Here is a 20,515-nt window from a genome sequence, read left to right as displayed (position 1 = left end):
TATGAAAGACTAATGAGATATGATTAAATGAGAAACAGCACATAGATAATTCAAGCACTAATTTGATTAATGAGAGATCACTGAGGTTTCAGGTTTGATTTAAAAGCATTAATAGGTGTTAAAATCTCTTTTATTATTTCTTTTTTTTTTAATCAGCAAAATATGCTACTTTCTTTCTCTGTATCCTCCCATTTCAATCTTTGACTAATTAGTAAGCAAATAATAATAAAATAGCATATGTAATGGTTGTTTAATGGTACAAATACAGGGAGGTATTGCAGCATCCCCAGGGGAAGAACATTGGGAGTATTGCAATAGAAAGTCCTGCAGGACCAGCGCACTTCCATCATTGATGCAGAGGAGGTGAGAGAGGAACATCACCGCACTTACTGCTGCTGTGCAACTACTTTAACCGGCTGTTCTCCTGCTGAAATATCACAAAGGCACCTGCTTTTTCATTTTCACGTGAAAGCTGTTTTTTTTTTTCCCTACGTCTTTTGAGACGTTTGGCTAATGCTGCTGTTGAAATGCTGAAATCCAGATGAGTCGCGTCTCTGTGGTTTAGTTGAGTGTGTGGGCAGAGGAGATTGTCTTCCGATCTGGATTGAACTGAGCGGAACTGAATCCATTAAACCCGATCATACAGAGAAGATGAGCATATCGACATGGGAGGATAAAGTCACAACGCCTCTTTGACTTGTTTTAATTAGTTTAAAAAATTGCGAGGAAAAATTTGGACACACTCATTCGACGTTTAAAATCATATTAATCGCATGAATGCAATCAAACGCGTCATTTGAAGTTAAAAAAAATTGTGAATAATGGGAAATTAGCGTCGTTTGACAACTTTTGATAATATCTCGCATACCCAAAAGGAGTTTTTTCTGTCAGAAACATTAACTTTGGATTTCCACAATGGCAATAAACACAGATACGGAGTTTGCGAAATCAAATCTGGGGGAGAGCGGCGGAACGCAACCAGCCGAGACCGAGAAACTCCTCATAACCACCGAACCCACCGGGGTGAAGACCTCCAGCTCCTTCACGGTCAGTGTCGGGGGTGACAAAACTCTCGACGGGGATCAGAACGGCCACAGTCTGCCGCTGAGATCCGGATCAGCGGGGCAGCTCGGGACGGCTCCTCTTTCCCCGTCCAGAGTGAGCCTGAGCCGCACTTCATCGACCGGTAATGCCGTCCAAGAGCAGCAGAAACCCAAAGACTACCTCATACTGGTCATTTGTTCCTGCTTTTGTCCCGTGTGGCCACTAAGCATCGTTGCACTGGTCTATTCAATTATGGTGAGTATCAGTAAGTTATAACTGAAATAATTCAAGTCTGGGTGTTGTTTCGTAATTCAGACCAACATTCCCACATTGTAAATATTGCTGTATGGCACAAAATTGTGCTAAAATTACTTGAACAAACAACACAACTCATGTTTCATGTCAGTATTGTCTATCTGTTGTATGGCAAGCCGTTGTACAAATAAAACTTCTGTTACTAATACTAACATCAGTGACAAGTAATTAGATTCTTATTCCAACTGCATCTATTAAAATAGTAACTTATTTACTACATACTAGTTTAGTAACTTATTCAAATAGTTACTACATTTTACCTAGTCTTAGTACAAACTAACAAAAGTACTTTATTAGAGACTAATGTGCGTTGTGTTTTATAGTTTTTATGGTCACACTTTATTTCCCGCTATTAACAAACCATTAAATATTATTTTTACCTCAATAAACTATTAATTTGCTGCTTAATAGTAGATAGTAAGGTAGTTGTTAAGTTCAGGTATTGGGTAGGACTAGAAATGTAGAATATGGTCATGCAAAATATGTGCTTTATAAGCACTAATACATAGCCAATATGTTATGAAAAAGCATGCTATTAAGCAACTAGTTAATAGTGAGAATTGTTCCTTATACTAAAGTGTTACTGTTTTTTTTTTTTTTAAATCTCTTACTGTATTAAGATTTTTTTTAATTGAACTATTAAATCGTCACTACACATGGTAAAAAGCAATCACAGCTAGTGAGCTACATACTAGTGTCTATGAATACTATCCAAGTACTAGTGAAACTAAAATAGATACTAATAACTATTGGGAAACTAAGCAATAGAAATGTTAATAGCAAAGTTAAACATTTTAAAAGATACTTAAACTAGTAACAATGGAGCGGTTACTTGTTACTACTGGGATACTCACTACCAAGGGAATAAGTACTAGTATGTAATGAATAAGTACAGTAAAAGTGAAAGCGATAATAGTCACTAGCTATCACACTGTTGATACTATATATAATACTAGTCGATTGTGTAATTAAAAATGATGTAATAAAATAGATACTTGTTTGTTTTTATAGTACTAGTTTAGTTTGAAATTGATACTAGTGTGCATAATTGCTAAAATGACTTGCCATACTCTTGCAAATCATATGCAAAAGCACAGGAGCTGCATTGAGAGAGCAGAGCACAGATCCACTGACAGGTGTGATTTACAGCCCTGCATATGCTCGCAGTAAACGGACCTGACTGCGTACCGGGGAGCTATTCGCCAGAAAATTGGTGCAGACTACCTCGACCGCACATCAAGCACCGACACAGCCTAAACTCTAGGGACCGTGGAGCAAAACAGTCAATTAGGAAGCCTAAATATGTGCATAGTGTTCTTAAAAAGCCAGAAAATGAAAGCAAGCACAAATTTGAACTATATTTGAACAAGCTTTAGGTTCATACAATTGAGATTACCAAAGCAAACATGTTTCCAAAGCATAGATACAAATATAATTATTTATTTCCATCAGTGTAACTCCAGAGTGTGAGAGTGCACATATGTAGGGTGTGGTGCCATTTATCTGTATTTAATGAAGATGTACAAAAGAGAGCGCTCATGTCGTGTCTAGAAAGAAACTATTTAGCACAATCCTGCATTTTTTAGGACGGCATTATTTATTTATTTATTTTTTGTCCCTCTGGAAAAGATACCCTTGTTAGCAGATAACAGTATGCCCTGTTTTTCTAATCAAAGATGAGTGCTTTTGTGTTCACTTTTTTATCCTGAAAGAACAGTGAATCAGCAGCGTATAAGCTCAGCAGGATACAAATGAGACTTTCCAGCGGAGTCACGGGAGAGCAGCTTTTAAACGCATAATTTCAGTAAATTTAATAAGACACAGTCAAATTCAGCCTTAAGTGAATTTTGAAGCATTGTGTGTTCGATGCTCATTACAACTTTCTGAGCGTTTCAGTGGGATGCTGCACTATTGGAGAAACATAAATTAGAGCATTAAATTCTCATTACTAGAAAGGCGCCATACACATTTGCTTTGGTTTCTTGGAAAGATCAAAATGCTATATAGATTCACAGTACACAATGATCCCTGCTGTGCTCCTATCAAAAGCTCAAAAGCCTTCCTGGTGGGATCTCACTCGATGCCCTTCGCAGAGCCTTTGTGTTAAGACAGATTGGATATTTAGAGTCCTAGATGCTCCTCATGAACCTGATCCAGTTCAAGTTTTTGAGGATGCATTGAAAGCCACGATTATTGCACTGCAAACACCTGTACTACTGACCACACGCATGCAAATAGTGTCTCCCAGCCTCGTCTGTCCACACAAATACAAATAACCCTCTGATCCATGCCAGCAGAGTGACTGAAACCAGAGCTGCCTGACAATTCAACAGAGGCCAAGACAGATCAATTTAGCCTTTTAACTTGCTATAAGGACCCCTCTGCATCATTTTTTGTCATAATTTTTTAGTGATATTTCACCCCAAAATTAAAATTCTGTCACTTATTACTCACCCTCATGTTGTTTCAAACCTGTAAGACCTTCATTTATCTGTGGGACACAGATTAAGATATTTTTGATGAAATCTGAGATCTTTCTGACCTTGCATAGACAGTAACACAACTACTTGAAGCCCAGAAAGGTAGTAAGGACATCAGTGGTGGCTTTATGAAGCTACGAGAATAGCTTTTCTGTGCAAAGAAAACAAAAATAACACTTTTATGTAACAGTTTCTTCTCTTCCGTGTCAGTCTTCTGGCAAGACTGACAGGGTCAGAAAGCTCTCAGATTTCATCAAAAATATTTTGTGTTCTGAAGATGAACAAAGTTCATCTTATGGATTTGAAACGACATGTGGGTGAGTAATTAATGACAGAATTTTCATTTTTGGGTAAACTATGCCTCAAACCCTATTGTTCCTTGGAAAAAATAAATTTATTTAAAAAACAAAACAAAACTGAACTAAACTAATATAATCCAAAAGCAATGTGTACAGGATTTATATTAGAATTCGGATCGAAACTCTTATGTGGGTGAGGCTTAAACTAGAACTGCATCCAAACTAAATCTTAAGAACATTTTTAGATGTAACACTATTGCATGTTACAAATATGCTGTAAAAATGTCAGAAAATTAATTCATTTTTATTTTAAACTTTATGTAAAGCTACAAAACAATAATAAAAGAGTTAGAATGAGAGAGACACAGAGGCATGATGTTGTATATCTTGTATCTGGTATGTTTAAAACATTACATTTCAAAAGTTGGAAAATATTTATGAAATAATATATTAAATAGAAAATATAACATTTTAATATTACATAGTAATTTACTTTAATGCTAACAAATCAGTACAATAACAGAAAAGTACTGGCAGCTCATTACACTGGACATTATCCATTAAAGGAGAAGTCCACTTCCAGAACAACAATTTACAAATGATTTACTCACCCCCCTTGTCATCCAAGATGTTCATGTCTTTCTGTCTTCAGTCGTAAAGAAATTATGGTTTTTGAGGAAAACATTTCAGGATTTTTCTCCATATAACGGACTTCATTGGTGCCCCGATTTTGAACTTTCAAAATGTAGTTTAAATGCAGCTTCAAAGCGCTCTAAACGATCCCAGCTGAGGAAGAAGGGTCTTATCTAGGGAAACGATCAGTTTTTTTTTTTTTCGAAAAATAAAAATTTGCATACTTTTTAAGCACAAAAGCTCATGTAGCACAGGCTCTGGGATGCGTGTCCACGACGCTACAAATCACGTCTAAGTTCATAGTTTGTGTACTGAGTATGGCAAAAAAACTCATCTTATTTTCTCCTACAACTTCAGAATCCAACATTGTTGTACCTTTTTATTTGTAAACAGCGTTTGACTTACTTGCATTTCCTTAGTTTTTGCGCGTTCACTTAAACACTGGGTAAACACTAGGTCTGTAGTTCTGCCTACATTCTGCGTGATCTTTTTGACGTGGTTCAAAAATACATAGCATTGTGAACGCGCATCCCAGAACCTGTGCTACACGAGCTTTTGTGCTTAAAAAGTATACAAATTTTCATTTTCCCAAAAATACGACAGATCATTTTGCTAAATAAGACCCTTCTTTCTCGGCTGGGATCATTTTGAGCCCTTTGTAGCTGCATTTAAACTACATTTTGGAAGTTCAAAATCGGGGCACCAATGAAGTCCATTACATGGAGAAAAATCCTGAAATTTTTTCCTCAAAAACCATAATTTCTTTACGACTGAAGACAGAACGACATGAACATATTGGATGACAAGGGGGTGAGTAAATGATTTGTAAATTGTTGTTCTGGAAGTGGAGTTTTCCTTTAATTACACAGACATTTCCGTAAACTCTAAAACACAACCCAATGCAGGGTAATATTCAAAATACTTGTAAAACACCTGTAAAAAAATAAATATGGAAAATTATTTACATTTTTACAGATTTTTAGAGTGTACTCTTGACTAAGGATTTCTGAGATGAGCATAACAAAAATAGACAAAAAAAGAGTCATCTGAATGTGAATTTGAATTCAAACTGCACATTTTTTATTAATGTGATATTCCAAAAGTCATTATTTGTGCCTTTCTGAATAAGGAGTTTGATTTCAACATCCCTCAAGCCAAAAACAAAACCATGAAACCACTGGGTATTAAAACACTTTCAAAATAAGAGCACAAAGATGAAAAAATAAAAAAAAGAGAATACAGACAAAAGTAGACTTAAGTTGGATCCCAAATTGTGTACTTATGCGCTATTCTATGGTGTTTTATAATATAAATAGTGTGATCAAAAAGAAAAAAAAATGCACTTTAAAAGGATAGTTCATCCAAAAATTAAAATTCTGTTATTAATTACTCACCCTAATGTTGTTTCAAACCCGTAAGACCTTCGGTTGTCTTTTAAACATAAGTTAAGATATTTTTGATGACATCCGAGAGCTTTCTAAACCTGCATATACAGCAACTTAACTACTACGTCTAAGGCCCAGAAAGGTAGTAAGGACATCATTAAAATAGTCTATGTAACATCAGTGGTTCAACCTTAATTTTATGAAGCTTTGAGAATACTTTTTGTGTGCAAAGAAAAAAAAACTTCTTTATACAAGATGCTGTTTATGCAAGGTCAGAAAGCTCTGGGATTTTGCCGAAATATCTTAATTTGTGTTCCGAAGATGAACAAAGGTCTTATGGGTTTGGAACAACATGAGGGTGTTAATGGCAGAATTTTCATTTTTGGGTGAATGTTCCCTTTAAAATACCCAGATAATGTACTTCTACACCAAAAAACAAAATGCAGAATGTAGGACACTTAATGCACTAGAACTGTTGAAGCTTTAATTACACAGTAAGTGGGCAGGGCTATCAGACTTCAATGTTGGATGACAAAATAACCTTATAAAATTCATACACTTCACAGTTGAGTACATAGTAAATGCATAGTGTATACTCACACATATCATTTGGGATGCAACTTTAGTGGCCTCCACTGGTCACGAGGAAGTCTAACTGTATGCTACAGAAAGATGTAGTTTTTGTTTTGTGTTGAAAGGCTATGTTAAAATTCCCATTAGGATGATTTTAGACGCATGGGCCCATAGCCACAGACATAGAAACAGTCCCTCTCAGCCGAGACCTTGAAAGCAACTGTAACTGACAACAGACTAGCCAGGTTTTGTACTGTAGGTATGCATCAGGAGCTCTGAAATCAATGAGCTTACAGAGGCGAATAAGATGTTGTGGTAAGCTGAAGCTCACGGAAGCTGAAAGAAGTCATTTGGCTTGGCATGGGGAGGTGGGGTGGATTTTATTGGCCTATCTTAGTGCAATGGGACCAGTAAAGCAGTTACTGCATACGCTGCAGCTTCTGCTGGTGAAATATGGTAAGCAGAGTTGCTGAATGGCTTTGTTTCTGTGTCCGTTACACTATAACAGGAATTTGAGACTCTGATGGGCTGCCATTTTCTGCTTTTCCAACTTTACAAAAAGCTTATATAGAATAGCTGTGGAAAATATTGATGCATTAGGCAGCTTGTTGCTTGTCTTTCAAACAAGCCCTATACTGTAATATGGTGTCATCATGTTCTCACAATGCTGAGTGAAACATTACATTATGAAAGCAAACAGCCAGTCAGATCATGTTTCAGTGCACCTGCTCATGCACTGACAACAAAAGCTTGCTTTCCAAAGGCTAAATAGAGAGGGGCTAGACAACAAATAAATATAAAAAACTAAATAACTGTGTAAAAAGCAGAATGATTAAAAAATGAAATAAAAAACAGTACAAAAATAAAAACAAAATGAATACTGAAAAAATAAGATGCAAAGATTAACAGTATGACAGATAGTTGTTAGCATGTTTCATGTTAATTCAAATAACCGATAAATGGCAGATTTAAAAATTCTATAGTAAATTCTAAATAAACGGTCATTCGCATCTATATCCAAGGTTCATTGTTTTGAAAAAATGTTCTTCACACTAAAAAAACGGTTCTTTTAAAGGAATAGTTCACTCAAAAATGAAAATTCTGTCATTTATAATCATGACACTCACAAACCGTAAGACCCCATCTTCACAAATTACATTTTTTTTGATGAAATCCGAGAGCTTTCCGGCCCTGCATAGACAGCAACGCAACTGACACATTCAAAGCCAAGAAAGGTAGTAAGGACATCATTAAAATACCACATGCATATGTTGTGACGCAGGAAGAGAAGAAATTGTTGAAAAAAGTTATTTTTGTTTTCTTTCCGCACAAAAAGTAATATCATCGCTTCATAACACAGTTGAACCACTGATGTCACGTGGACTATTTTTACAATATCATTACTACCTTACTGGGCCTTGAATGTGTCAGTTGCGTTGCTGTCTTTGCAGGCACAGAAAGCTCTTGGATTTCATTAAAAATATCTGAATTTGCGTTCCAGAGATGAATGAAGGTCTTATGGGTTTGGTCCGTTTACACTGAAACGCAACCCCAGAGTTTTCAAACTAAAACGGGGCAGTGTTGGGCATAACGCATTACAAGTAACGCAAGATTACTTTTTTCAAGTAACTAGTAAAGTAATGCATAACTTTTGAATTTATAGTTACTTTTTTAAATAAGTAACACCAGTGACATGGAAACCTAGAATATGACACAAACCTGCAATAATTATTTTTTTTGAAACTGAGATACATCATATAAATGAATAAATAAGCTTTCCATTCATGTATGGTTTGTTAGGATAGGACAATATTTGGCCGAGATACAACTATTTGAAAATCTGGAATCAGAGGGTGCAAAAAAATCTAAATATTGAGAAAATCGCCTTTAAAGTTGCCAAAATGAGGTTCTTAGCAAAGCATATTACTAATCAAAAATTAAGTTGTGATGTATTTATGATAGTAAATTTACAAAATATCTTCATGGAACATGATCTTTACTTAATATCCTAGTGATTTTTGGCATAAAAGAATAATCGATAATTTGACCCATGCAATGTATGTTTGGCTATTGCTACAAATATACCCGTGCTACTTAAGACTGGTTTTGTGGTCTCAAATATCCTTCATGTATTTAATCCCGCTTTATTAACCAAAGTCTTTGCTGCTGACTCGTCCTTCGATGATCCAATTCAACCATGCTTCATTTTTTTATTGTGTTCTTCTCCTGATAGAATTTACTTTTCTTTCAGCCTGAGGTGCATTCATTTCACTTTTGGGGTGAAAGGGCTTTTACGTTTGCCAAAATGAGAATTTTTTATATTATAAACAAACAAGCAAGCCCTGCCCAGATATAAAAAGAAACACAAAAGTAAGGTAACACATTACTTTCCATAAAAGCAACTAAGTAACGCAAAATTGTAATGCATTACTTTTAAAAGTAACTTTCCCCAACACTGAAACGGGGTCTGCAGCATTTTCAAATATCTCCATTTTCGGGGGGTTAAACGACAGGCGTAACCGTAGAATATATGTAGAAGATATGTGTTTTAAAACGAAAACGCACTAGTTTAAATGAAGCCTGAGTAATTAATGACAGAATTTACATTTTTGGGTGAACTATCCCTTTAAGAACTGTTTACAAAAAGGTTCTTTGGGGAACCAAAAATGTTTTTTCTACCATGTTATGGTGAAAACCTTTTTTTTTTCAAGACTGTACACTATCATACAGATCAGCATTTTGTCGAAATAAAAAAAAAGAAACTATTAAAAACTAAAACATTGACTTCAAAGGGATTGTTTACCCAAAAATGAAGATATTACAGTTGCTGGTGAAAATGATGGCAGTGGCTGGCAACGTTTTTCAAAAATGCTGGCGGGGAAAGAGTTAAATGACCATTAGTTATTGCAAAAGCTAATCTAAAGCACACACAATTAAAATACAATACTGACTGATATACATTTAACATATGTATTTAAAAAAATCAAATAATGTTCTGCAAGACCATTTTTAAAGACCTCTTCTTCAATATTAGCACGTTGACTAATGGCTGAAGAAGAAAGTGGCTATTGATAATAATTGCAGATGAAATATTGCACTTGAATGTGGTTTATTAGAATGTCAATTAAATCAAATTGAAACAAAACAAAAAAAAATGACAGTACAGGTTTTGTGTTTAAAAAAAAAATTGTGTTCACTGTGCTCCTACAGTAATTTTCTACAGTCATTCCTCCCCAGCCGCTGGCATGGCTGTTTATAATTAATGGCTCAGGCTTGTGAGGGAAAGCTAAGAGCTCCTGTTCACTCCCAGGCTGCAGCAGGAGATGTCGAGAGGGGGAGGGGAACGTTCCTGTGCGTTTATGTGACATACAATGAAAGGGAGAAAGTGAGGAGAAAAGGGGGTCATCGAATCGGCCCAGAAGAATTGGCCAAGACTTCAGTTCAAGAGAAATATATTACAGGCCAAAGCTCCTGGGGAATCAGTGTTATCCATTTGCCATGTCACGGGACACACCCCTCCTCTACTCGGAAAAGCCGCACACAGCCCATTACAATCCACTGGCGTTTCTGAGCATTCTCCAAACCGCAGTCAGGCAAAATGCACCTCGAAACACAAAGAGCCAGAAGCCATTTGCGCGGCTGCATCACGACACATACCGCATTGTCATCAAGCTAAATGAAAGCAGGTGAGAGCGACCGTGCGATTGAAACGCAAGAAGGGCAGATGGTATTTTACTACACGGTATTTTCAAAAGACTCTTACTGATTGAAAGCGCTGATACGGCTTTTCGCAGTGATTAGACTTGGGAATCAATAACGTTGTGCTGCCCCAGCCACATATTATACCCCTGCTAGGATGTCAGAGCCAGTCTGCAGTATTTGAAGTGAGAGACCATTGGCAGGTCAGTGGAGAGGGAAAGGTACAGGTCCTGCCTTAAAGTGCTATATGAGGTTCTTACAGCTGCAAATCTGATATTCAAGTATATTCCACAAGATGATTTAATGTTTTTGTTTGAGGGCTTTTAGTTGCACGAGTCCTGCAATTGTCCTGAGTGTTAAATCTGGACATTAACATTGAAGCATATGGTTGAGACCCCAGTCAAACTGTTCTTGATGCTCAAGGAGGAAATATTAAGAGGCAATGTTTGTGTATACACAACATTTTATTATTATTATTATTCAGGATGCATTAAATGCATTGAATTGATCAAAAAATGACAGAAAAACTAAACTTTTTTCAACAATGATAATAAGCAATGTTTCTTGGGCATCAAATCAGCATGTTTGAATGACTTCTGAAGGATCATGTGACACTAAATGAAGTAATGATGCTAAAAATTCTGATTTGCATCAAAGGAATAAATTACATTTTAAAATATTTTAAAATAGAAAACAGTTATTTTAAATTGTAAAATTTCATAATATTTTATTTTATTTATTTTTTTATTTTTTTGTAAAGCATAAAAGGTGTTTGTTTTCAAAAACCTAAAAAAAAAATTACAGACACAATCCTAAAGTATTAAGTGGTACTGTACACTACCAGTCAAAGGTTTTTTTAACAGTAAGATTTTTAATGCTTTTTAAAGAATTCTCTTCTGCTCAACAAGCCTGCATTTATTTATATGATTCAAAGTACAGCAAAAATTGTGGAATATTTTATTTAAACTGTTAAAACAGTTTTCTATTTGAATATGTTTTAAAATGAAATTTATTCCTGTGATTTCAGAGCTGAATTTTTCAGCATCATTACTCCAGTCACATGATCCTTCAGAAATCATTCTAATATTCAGATTTGCTGCTCAAAAAAACATTTATTATTATTATTATGTTGAAAATAGCTGAGTAGAATTTTTTCAGGTTTCTTAGATGAATAGAAAGTTCTTTATCATCACTTTTGATCAATTTAAAGCATCCCTTGCTAAATAAAAGTTCTTTCCCCCCAAAAAAAAAAAAAATATATATATCGACTCCAAGCTTTTGAATGGTATAACGTATAATATTACAAAAGCTTTTTATTTCAGATAAATGCTGATCTTTGGATCTTTCTATTCATTAAAGAATCTTGAAAAAAATGTACTCAAATGATTTAAATATTGATAATAGTAAAAAAAAATGTTTTTTGAACAGTAAATCAGCATATTAGAATGATTTCTGAAAGATCATGTGACACTGAAGACTGGAGTAATGATGCTGAAAATTTTGCTTTGATCACAGGAATAAATTACATTTTAATATATTCAAATAGAAAACAGTTTTTAAAAAATATTTCAAAATTGTACTGTTTTTGCTGTACTTTGGATCAAATAAATGCAGGCTTGGTGAGCAGAAGAGACTTCTTAAAAAAACATTAAAAATCTTACTGTTCAAAAACTTCTGACTAATAGTGTACATATTTTATTTATATCTGTTATGTCAAATTACAAAATGTTATTTTTCCCAATATTTCTCAGTGTTTTCTTTAAAAAAATAAACATTCTGATTTTGTAAGCGGTATGAGCAGAACTCAATACTGTGGCTCCAAAGGCAACAGGTAAACTGCAGTGTGACATTGTGGAAGCAGAGCCTCCCTTTGGGTGAGGGAAGATTGTATGTATGTGATGGGAGGAAGCTCTTCAGTTTCTCCAACAAAACCAGTTTAATAGAGCTGTAATCCTATCTTCAGTTGTCCTACCAATTGCTCTAAGTGAACACTGAAGAAATGATTAAGAGTATAATGGTTTCACGGTCGGGCTTTCAGACTTTGGTCTACATTCATCATGGATGAATGCAGTAAATGTGAAGGCGGCTTCCAATTGTGTTTAGCACTGTTCATTTAACATTAAATAACTTTAAGGATTTCTGAGCAACATTGTTTTGCTTTTTTCCCATTGCCAATCTTTTATTCCCAGCACTGTCTATATAAAGTGCTATGGCAGAAAACTTGAAGTCTGTAAGCTTGAGTCTCTTTTTCTTTTCTCAACTTGACAAAGATCATCATAAAGGGATAGTGCACCTAAAAAAGAAAATTCCGTCATCATTTACTCACCCTCTTGTTGCTCCAAGCAAATTTTTCTTCTGTGGAACATAAAAAAGATCATTTGAAGTATGTTGGGAAACATAACATTAGAGACTGCAGACTTCCACTGTGTTGACAGGAAAAAAAATCTTATGTTCCACAGAAGAAAATCAGTCAAACAGGTTTGGAACAACGTGAGGCTGAGTAAATAATAGAATTTTACATTTTTGAGTGAACTATTTATTTTTCTTTTGGTCATACCACATGCGATAACTGTGTGTGTAGTAGCACATCAAGTCCGAAGGTGCTGAACTAAGCCCAAATCACAAAACTAGTGAGAAAATACTGATATAAATGTGTGAAAACTGTTATAGGGTCACATCTTATAGATAAAAGATAATAAAAAGACTATATCATACATCAGCTGCAGTAAGTTATGTTCAGTTATGTTGATGTTATCTTACTCCTTGACAGATAAATTCAGATCTATGACATGGTAATAGAAAAAAAATGTTAGCTTACATTTTTGAGAAACCAAATCAGTTCCCTATTATCCACAAAAGATGAAGTGTAGAAAATTGAGTTGGAATTTTCCACAATTATCAAATTTACACTTAAAAATGGGTATTAAATATCTGATCCATCTTGACTGTGTGGAATTACTTTAAAAAATTAATAAATAAAAATTCACTGATAAAATATATTGACCCTAAACTAAAAAAACAAACAAAAAAAAACTCAAATTACCAGGGCTCTACAGTGTAGCGCTGGATGATATGGCCAAAAAATGATCACGATAATTGTCACATTTTTATTTCTTTTAAGTTTAAAGGCAGATTTTTGCAACAATGTAAACGTTTATTCTTTATGGTCAGAACATCACAAACACAAAAAAGTTTTTTGAATTCTTCACACTTTTTCAATAATTTTTCCTTAACAAAATAAATATCTTAACTGAAAAAAAATATTTCTTAGTTTCTTAGCATGTTTTAATGAGTAATGTTTCAAATCAAGAAACAGGTTTGTGTTGTAGTAGCCTGAGTTAGGACGCAGATGTAGATTTATGTTCATTATCAAAATCAGTAATGTCTGTAAAAATTGTAGCAATCTCATTTTTATATGCTAAAATGTATTATTATTTTTTCAGTTAACCACTACTCTTCCATAGTATCATCAATAGATCATGATAATAACAGTTAAAACCACAAAGCACCTCAATACCATGGTAAAAATGTAATATGGTTTCTAGGTATTTGTATGAAAAACAGCAGTCTAAATACATTTAGTATAAATGCATAAACGCTATAGCTTAATCACAAAAAATACTGTAATTATATTCCATTACTCCTCCTTCAATACATTTGATTAGTAATCTAATAAAAATCGACACAAATATACCCAAATTTCTGACACAATACCTCTAATCTAAACTACTACGTGCGACTATGAAAAAATATTTAGGAGCACCAGTGCAACTGACCCGATTAGCATATATGTGTTTGCGCTGAGGGGAGCTTCAAAGATTTCTATGTGTTTTTGTTTTGAGTAATGTATCACAGACATATCTCACGATTCCTTTCATAAACAAAGTGTAGAGAGAGTTTAAATAAGAAATTTTTAAGGGAGTTTGTAAATGAGATATTGATTTAGTACAACAGTTAAATAAACAGGAAGTTAATATTAAGGGACTTACATTGTCTGACTATAACACTATTGCCTGATTTTGTTCTATTTCATAGTCAAAAATAGTTTGAAACAAGTTACAACTGAGTCGCTTCACATCTCCATTTAAACACAGCGGTGTTTCGTTTTGTGAATGAATATACGTTTTTAAACGAATCTAGTGAGTCAATGATTTAATTTCCCGTTCATAAAGACAGTCATTTGCTTTATTCCTGAATGAATCAGCCGTTCAAACGAATCGAATGAATGATTCAGTAATTAAATCAGCACCTTGCCGCCACCTACTGGCAGTTTATTTTCATTTTTAAAGCATCTTCAGTTATTTAAACCATTTAATATTTCTATATTCAACATTCTATATTTAAAACATTAATCTCAACATGAATTTATGGATTTGATTGCACTCCGCCTCTGAGTCTTATTAAACATGAAAATACACCTACAAGCCACTTTTGTGTTCTTCTGTGCCACCTCTGTAGTACAAATTAATTTTAATATTGATTAGAAATTTTAAAAAGCTTATAAAATATAATTATAAAAAGATTACATACTTTTAATAAAGTTAGAAAAATGCCATTACAAAGGTAAAAACAAAATTCTCCTTTAATTCACTTTAAGGAGTCAAATATCACCTCATAATGGGAAGGCTAATTTTTTATCAGATTTTTGGATTATTGATTGGAAGTTGTTCCTAAAGTTTGACTTTGCTCCTACATTTTTTTAGGTTAGGAGCACAAGTGCTCCTAAAAAGAAAAGTAAATGTAGAGCCCTGATATAATTTTCATTCATTATACCATGATGAACTAAAATAACTAAAACTAAATTAGAAATTAATAAAAAACTATACACATAAAAAAAAAGAAAATAATAATAAAAACGAAAAAAACACTTCAATAATTATTGTAAATAAAATTACTTAAACTGTAACTAAAATTTAAAATTTAAAAGAAAAAAAAAAATGAATTCAAAATAATAATAAAAACTGTAATTGTATTTTAAAGGGGACATTTAGATTTTTTGAGCAGTATGATGTCAAACATACAGGTGTTTTGTATTTGGATCTAAAAGTGAACATAAGAGTCTTCATTTTTTCCCAACATAAGAGCCACTGAGGACGCAGTTGATTAGTTTTGTTTTTATGTTAACGTGCTACCAAATACACACACACACACACAAAAAAAAAACAGTAGAGAGGGGTGGAGTTAGCAGTAGCTCATTATCATTGAAAGAGACATGCACGGAAACAGGTCGCTGTGAACACAGCTGTATTTGACAAGGTAAAAGGTGAAGTTGCACAAGTTATGAGACTCTTACACTCTACTTAGATAGCAATGCTTTTGGGAATCGTGCTGTACAGATTAAGTACAACTCACTTGCTACTCAAGTTCGACTTAGTGCTTTGAGAAGCTGATCAAAGTCCATTCAGCACCTTGGACAGCGGCATCCCTCCCAAGACTTTCTTTAATGATAATGTGAGATTACGTCACATCGTGAGACGAAAAACCACGCCGTCAAGATGGAGAATAGAATTAGCATTCGAATGTGGGGAGATTGGTTGGCCACTGTGTCAGAGGCTTTTTCCTGCACAATCTATTGCTCAGTATTGATTACTTTAATGCAGTCTACTGGAGAGGCTCTCCCTAGGGTACACTGACCGTCTAATGGGTGGCTGTGGCATAGGGCTGTACTAATAAGGAAACATGCTTATCAGCCCACCTCATCCTGTATCCGAGTCACTTGAACAATTCACAGAGTCACCTCTGACCCTTTGCTTCCTAGCATACTGAATTTCAACCAAAGGCTTAAATGAAAAAGAGCACAGGCTGTTATAACAGGTCATACTGCATATCTGAAGCTTTTTGTAGTTGTGTGACACTGTATCCTTTTGGTCTTGTTACAGTCCAGAAACAGTCTACAGCAGGGGGACGTGGATGGGGCAAGACGCCTAGGACGCTTGGCTCGCCTGCTTAGCTGTGTGGCCATCATCGTGGGGCTCCTCAGCATCATAATCTATGTGGTGGTTGCAGGTATGTCTCACTGCAAGCATTTATGTCATCATCTAGTATTAAACTACTATAAACTACATTAAACTACTATTAAACAATATAGATGTGACACGCTTTATTATTCTAAGTCAGAATGAGTCGCAATGAGTTGTTTGTTGAAAAATGCAAAGCAGAGCTTGTATTCTGACTGTTAAAGTGTATTATTTTGATTATTAAGTATTGAGCTTTCAAATTATGTCAACTCTATCACGAAATGCGAATAATGTTGTTTTGACGCTTTTAAATGTGGTGTAATGTAATATGCTGATTTGGGGCTCAAAAACATTTCTTAATTAATGTTAAAAACAGTTCTATTTAATTTTTCCTAAAACCATGATACTTTTTTTTTGATGAATAGCAAGTTCAAAAGAACAGCAATGTTAACAACAATGTAAAAGTCTTTACTCTCATTTTTTTAACCAATTTATTGTATCCTATCTGTAAAAAAAAAAATAAAAAAAAATTCTTATTGACCAAAAACCTTGGAAATTTAAACACTTCTGCATTTATTAAAGGGAACCGTAATTATCTCAGTTTTTTTAAATTTATTTTTAAAATCAATTTAATGCAACCTAACTGTAAAAAATATTAAGAATTTCATTAAAAAAAAATGTACTGACCAAAAAATGTAAAATGTTGAAAATGTAAATACTTTTGTATTTATTAACTCAAAACATAATTATCTCTCTTTTTTAAAATCAATTTAATGCATCCTAGCTGTAAAATAATAATAATAATAATAATAATAATAATTTTTCTTTAGAAAAATCTTTTGAACTTATTAAGGAGAACCGTAATTATTTCTCTCTCTCTCTCTCTCTCTTTCTTTTTTTTTTACAACTATTTAATGCATCCTAGCTGTAAAAAAAAAAAAATAATGAATTTCTTAAAAAAATCTTATGGACCAAAAAAGTTTGACAATGTAAATACTTTTGTATCGATTAAGTAAAAAGCTAATTATCTATCTTTTTAAAAATAAATTTAATGTATCCTAGCTGTAAAAAAAATCTTTAATTTCTTTTAAAAAAAAATAGGAACTGCAAATATCTCCTTATAAAAAAAAATAATAATTAATGCATCCTAGCTGTAAAAAAAAAAAAAAAACTCTTACTGACCAAAAGGTTTGAAAATGTAAATACTTTTGTACTTCTTAAGTAAAAATGTAATTATCTTTTTTTTTAAATCAATTTAATATATGCTACCTGTAAACAAAAACTATTAATTCCTTAAAAAATAAAAAAAAAACCTTACTGACCACAACAATTTGAAAATGTAAACACTTTTGTACTTATTAAGAACGTAATTATCTCTCTCTCTTTTTTAAAAACAATTTAATGCATCCTAGCTGTAAAAAATAATAATAAAATAAATAAATTCTTAAAAAAATCTTACTGAGCAAAAAGTTACAAAATTTAAATACTTTTGTACTTATTAAATAAAAATATAATTATTTATTATGTTTGAATAAACTCCTTAATTCTGTCACAAAAAAAAAAAAAAAAATCTTAAAAACAAGTTAAATGATTTAAACGATAATATCTCAACAAGCAGAAACATAATTATGTCACACAAATTCATCAAGACTCAAAATTAGTTTCTGGGCCAAAATGAGAGAGCGGTTCATATACTATGGTTTGATAAGCTGCATGTATTTCCATTCTCATTTTTGCCAGTATGATTCACATGCTCTTTTTTCTGCTCTATCCTCAGTAGCTGGTTAATGGTCATAGCCAGGACAAGAAACCCATCTACAACACTACTGCAAACAAAGTAAAATCCACACCTATGATGTAATTAAAATAAGATCTCCCTCTTAACAATAATGCCACATAAGTTAAGATAAAAAGAAACGGGGATTGTAGCTACTAAATAAGATCTGATTAAATAGCAAAAATGCATGCAGTAGGTTAGCATGCTCAGTGGAAAAAAAAATCCCATATGTTAAAAAGAACAGTGACGGCTTGCATTATGTAAATGAGAAACACTGCTGTTTCAACAAGAACTTGCCTGAGGATGACACAAAGGACAAAGGGACTTTTTTTTCAAAGATGGCAAACGCCCAGCAAGCTGCATTTTAACCTTATATTACTCCTGGTTGATCTTGCATTTGAAAATTATGCACAGAACATATTTGCAACGTAACTACTGATGTATGTTTTATAAAAAGATTTATATGTGGAGTTTAACTGACGGGAATGAACTAGGGATGACAGATTTCCTTTTTGCTTATTTATTTTGTATGTTTTGATTATTAAAAAAATGACCAAAATGACCACACGCATGCCTGATCCTGTATGTGAATAACTGTCAGCATTTTTCATTACTGTCTTTTTTATCTGTAAGAGTAGAGGGTATTTAAAGATGGGAATGTACATCAGTGTATCAAATGCTATATTCTCTCAATGGCACAATGTTCATGGAGAGCTCTGCCTTCAGCCATGAGGTTCCACTACATGTCCCGTACTAGCATAGATTCTCTCAGAGAGGTAAGACTGTAACGTTACGCATGCCAGTCCTCTCTATCTTGACAAAAAAAATCTGCTGGAGCATGGACATTCATCTAGAGGCATGCAACGGACAGCACCATTCTGTGCCAAGACCTTTATATCAGTATGCTAAACAAATCACAGGACTATTCATCTTTACCCCGGGGTTCTTTCCAGGACAGAATGCCGGTTTCCCTCTCATAAATCTTCCTACTTATCCCTTAATAATATGATATATATATCAACATATTTATAGAAATATTTAGGCATGCTGTGGGTGGACAAAACTCTTTTTTTGTTTTTATCTTCACCTAGAATGAGCTTGTGTGTAAGGGATTTTGCTTTGACACGTCTCACAGTGTTTATTGCATCTCTGTGACTGCTAATTCACCGACTTGCTGATATTAATATGCCAATATTACAAATTAAAGCTGCATTACGTACGTTTTTGTAGTTGAAAATGGCCTAAAATCAATTGTTGAGCAAGTAACTTTACATAACCAATCAGTGTTCAACTATCTCCTTACCTTAGTCCGACTCACAACGGTAAACTTGTAATAATGTTTAATAATTTGACTGATTGGGGTTGTTCGTCTTTTTGCCGCATTAACGTTACGTCACGTAACGTCTGTATACATAAAGAAGGAGTCCCGGCTAGTAGATTATATTTCAGCAGCTGGAATAATTAAACTTTTCATTTTAGTTCTTAAGTTCTTAAACATTATATATATATATATATATATATATATATATATATATATTCTTTTAACCACTATATATATATATATATATATAGTGGTTAAAAGAACAATTTCGATTATATTCAAATGGTATGACAATTAAAAGATTAAATTAAAATCTACAGATAAGCTAATACACACTAAATACACTTAGTCACGTAATGGTGATGTTAACATTAACAATTTGAGAATAATAAAGTATAAAAATAATAATAATTTGCACGGTTTGACGTGATCTGAGGTAACTTCGCAATCATTGGTACCGCGATTTATTGTAAAACTTTGTTTTTCAGTTGGTTAGAAGAAAACTGTCAATTGTTACTTACTTGTTTAAATGCCATTTTCAGGTGAAACTTCTTATTTTGGACATACTTTTAAGACATACTAATAAGCGCCGGTTTTAAACCGAGATGGCGACAAAGAGGGAAAACTTACGTAATGCAGCTTTAAATATGAGATTGTAAAATCGGAGGTACAGATACATAACAGCACTTATCTTGCTAGTTAGTTAGACCGAGTGACGGTTAAGAAGGAAATGTTTCACGGCTCAGTCTATTGATCTGCTTCATTCATACTGAATTAAGTATTTTACTGCCCTGTCATAGATTTCAAAGCACTTTATCACTTACTTTTCATCAATATTCTCCTATCCTGTCAATACTTTTGTATCCTAAAGTATGACTTTCATGTATAATCTCCTAAAAATAGACTGTTAGTACCTAAACACCTAAGATGTCTGTTTCATTTATAGGCATTATGCTGTAAAAAGCACTGTTTTGTTCACTATAAGCAATTATGTTATTGTGTTGTTCATAAAACCCATTATGCCAATATGAA

The 20,515-nt window shown here is 33.6% G+C and overlaps 1 protein-coding gene across 1 annotated transcript; it reads left to right on the top strand.

Annotated features, from left to right (window-relative positions):
• Positions 1-613: 613 nt before the first annotated feature.
• Positions 614-19,700, top strand: trarg1a (trafficking regulator of GLUT4 (SLC2A4) 1a). Its single transcript, XM_051129460.1, has 3 exons — positions 614-1,299; positions 16,308-16,434; positions 18,163-19,700. The coding sequence occupies exons 1-3, from the start codon at positions 916-918 to the stop codon at positions 18,171-18,173; spliced, it is 522 nt and encodes a 173-aa protein (XP_050985417.1). The 5' UTR covers positions 614-915; the 3' UTR covers positions 18,174-19,700.
• Positions 19,701-20,515: the final 815 nt, after the last annotated feature.

This window comes from Labeo rohita, chromosome 15 (assembly GCF_022985175.1).
Source record: "Labeo rohita strain BAU-BD-2019 chromosome 15, IGBB_LRoh.1.0, whole genome shotgun sequence".
Lineage (NCBI taxonomy): Eukaryota > Metazoa > Chordata > Actinopteri > Cypriniformes > Cyprinidae > Labeo > Labeo rohita.
This window is presented reverse-complemented; position numbering and strand designations above follow the sequence as displayed.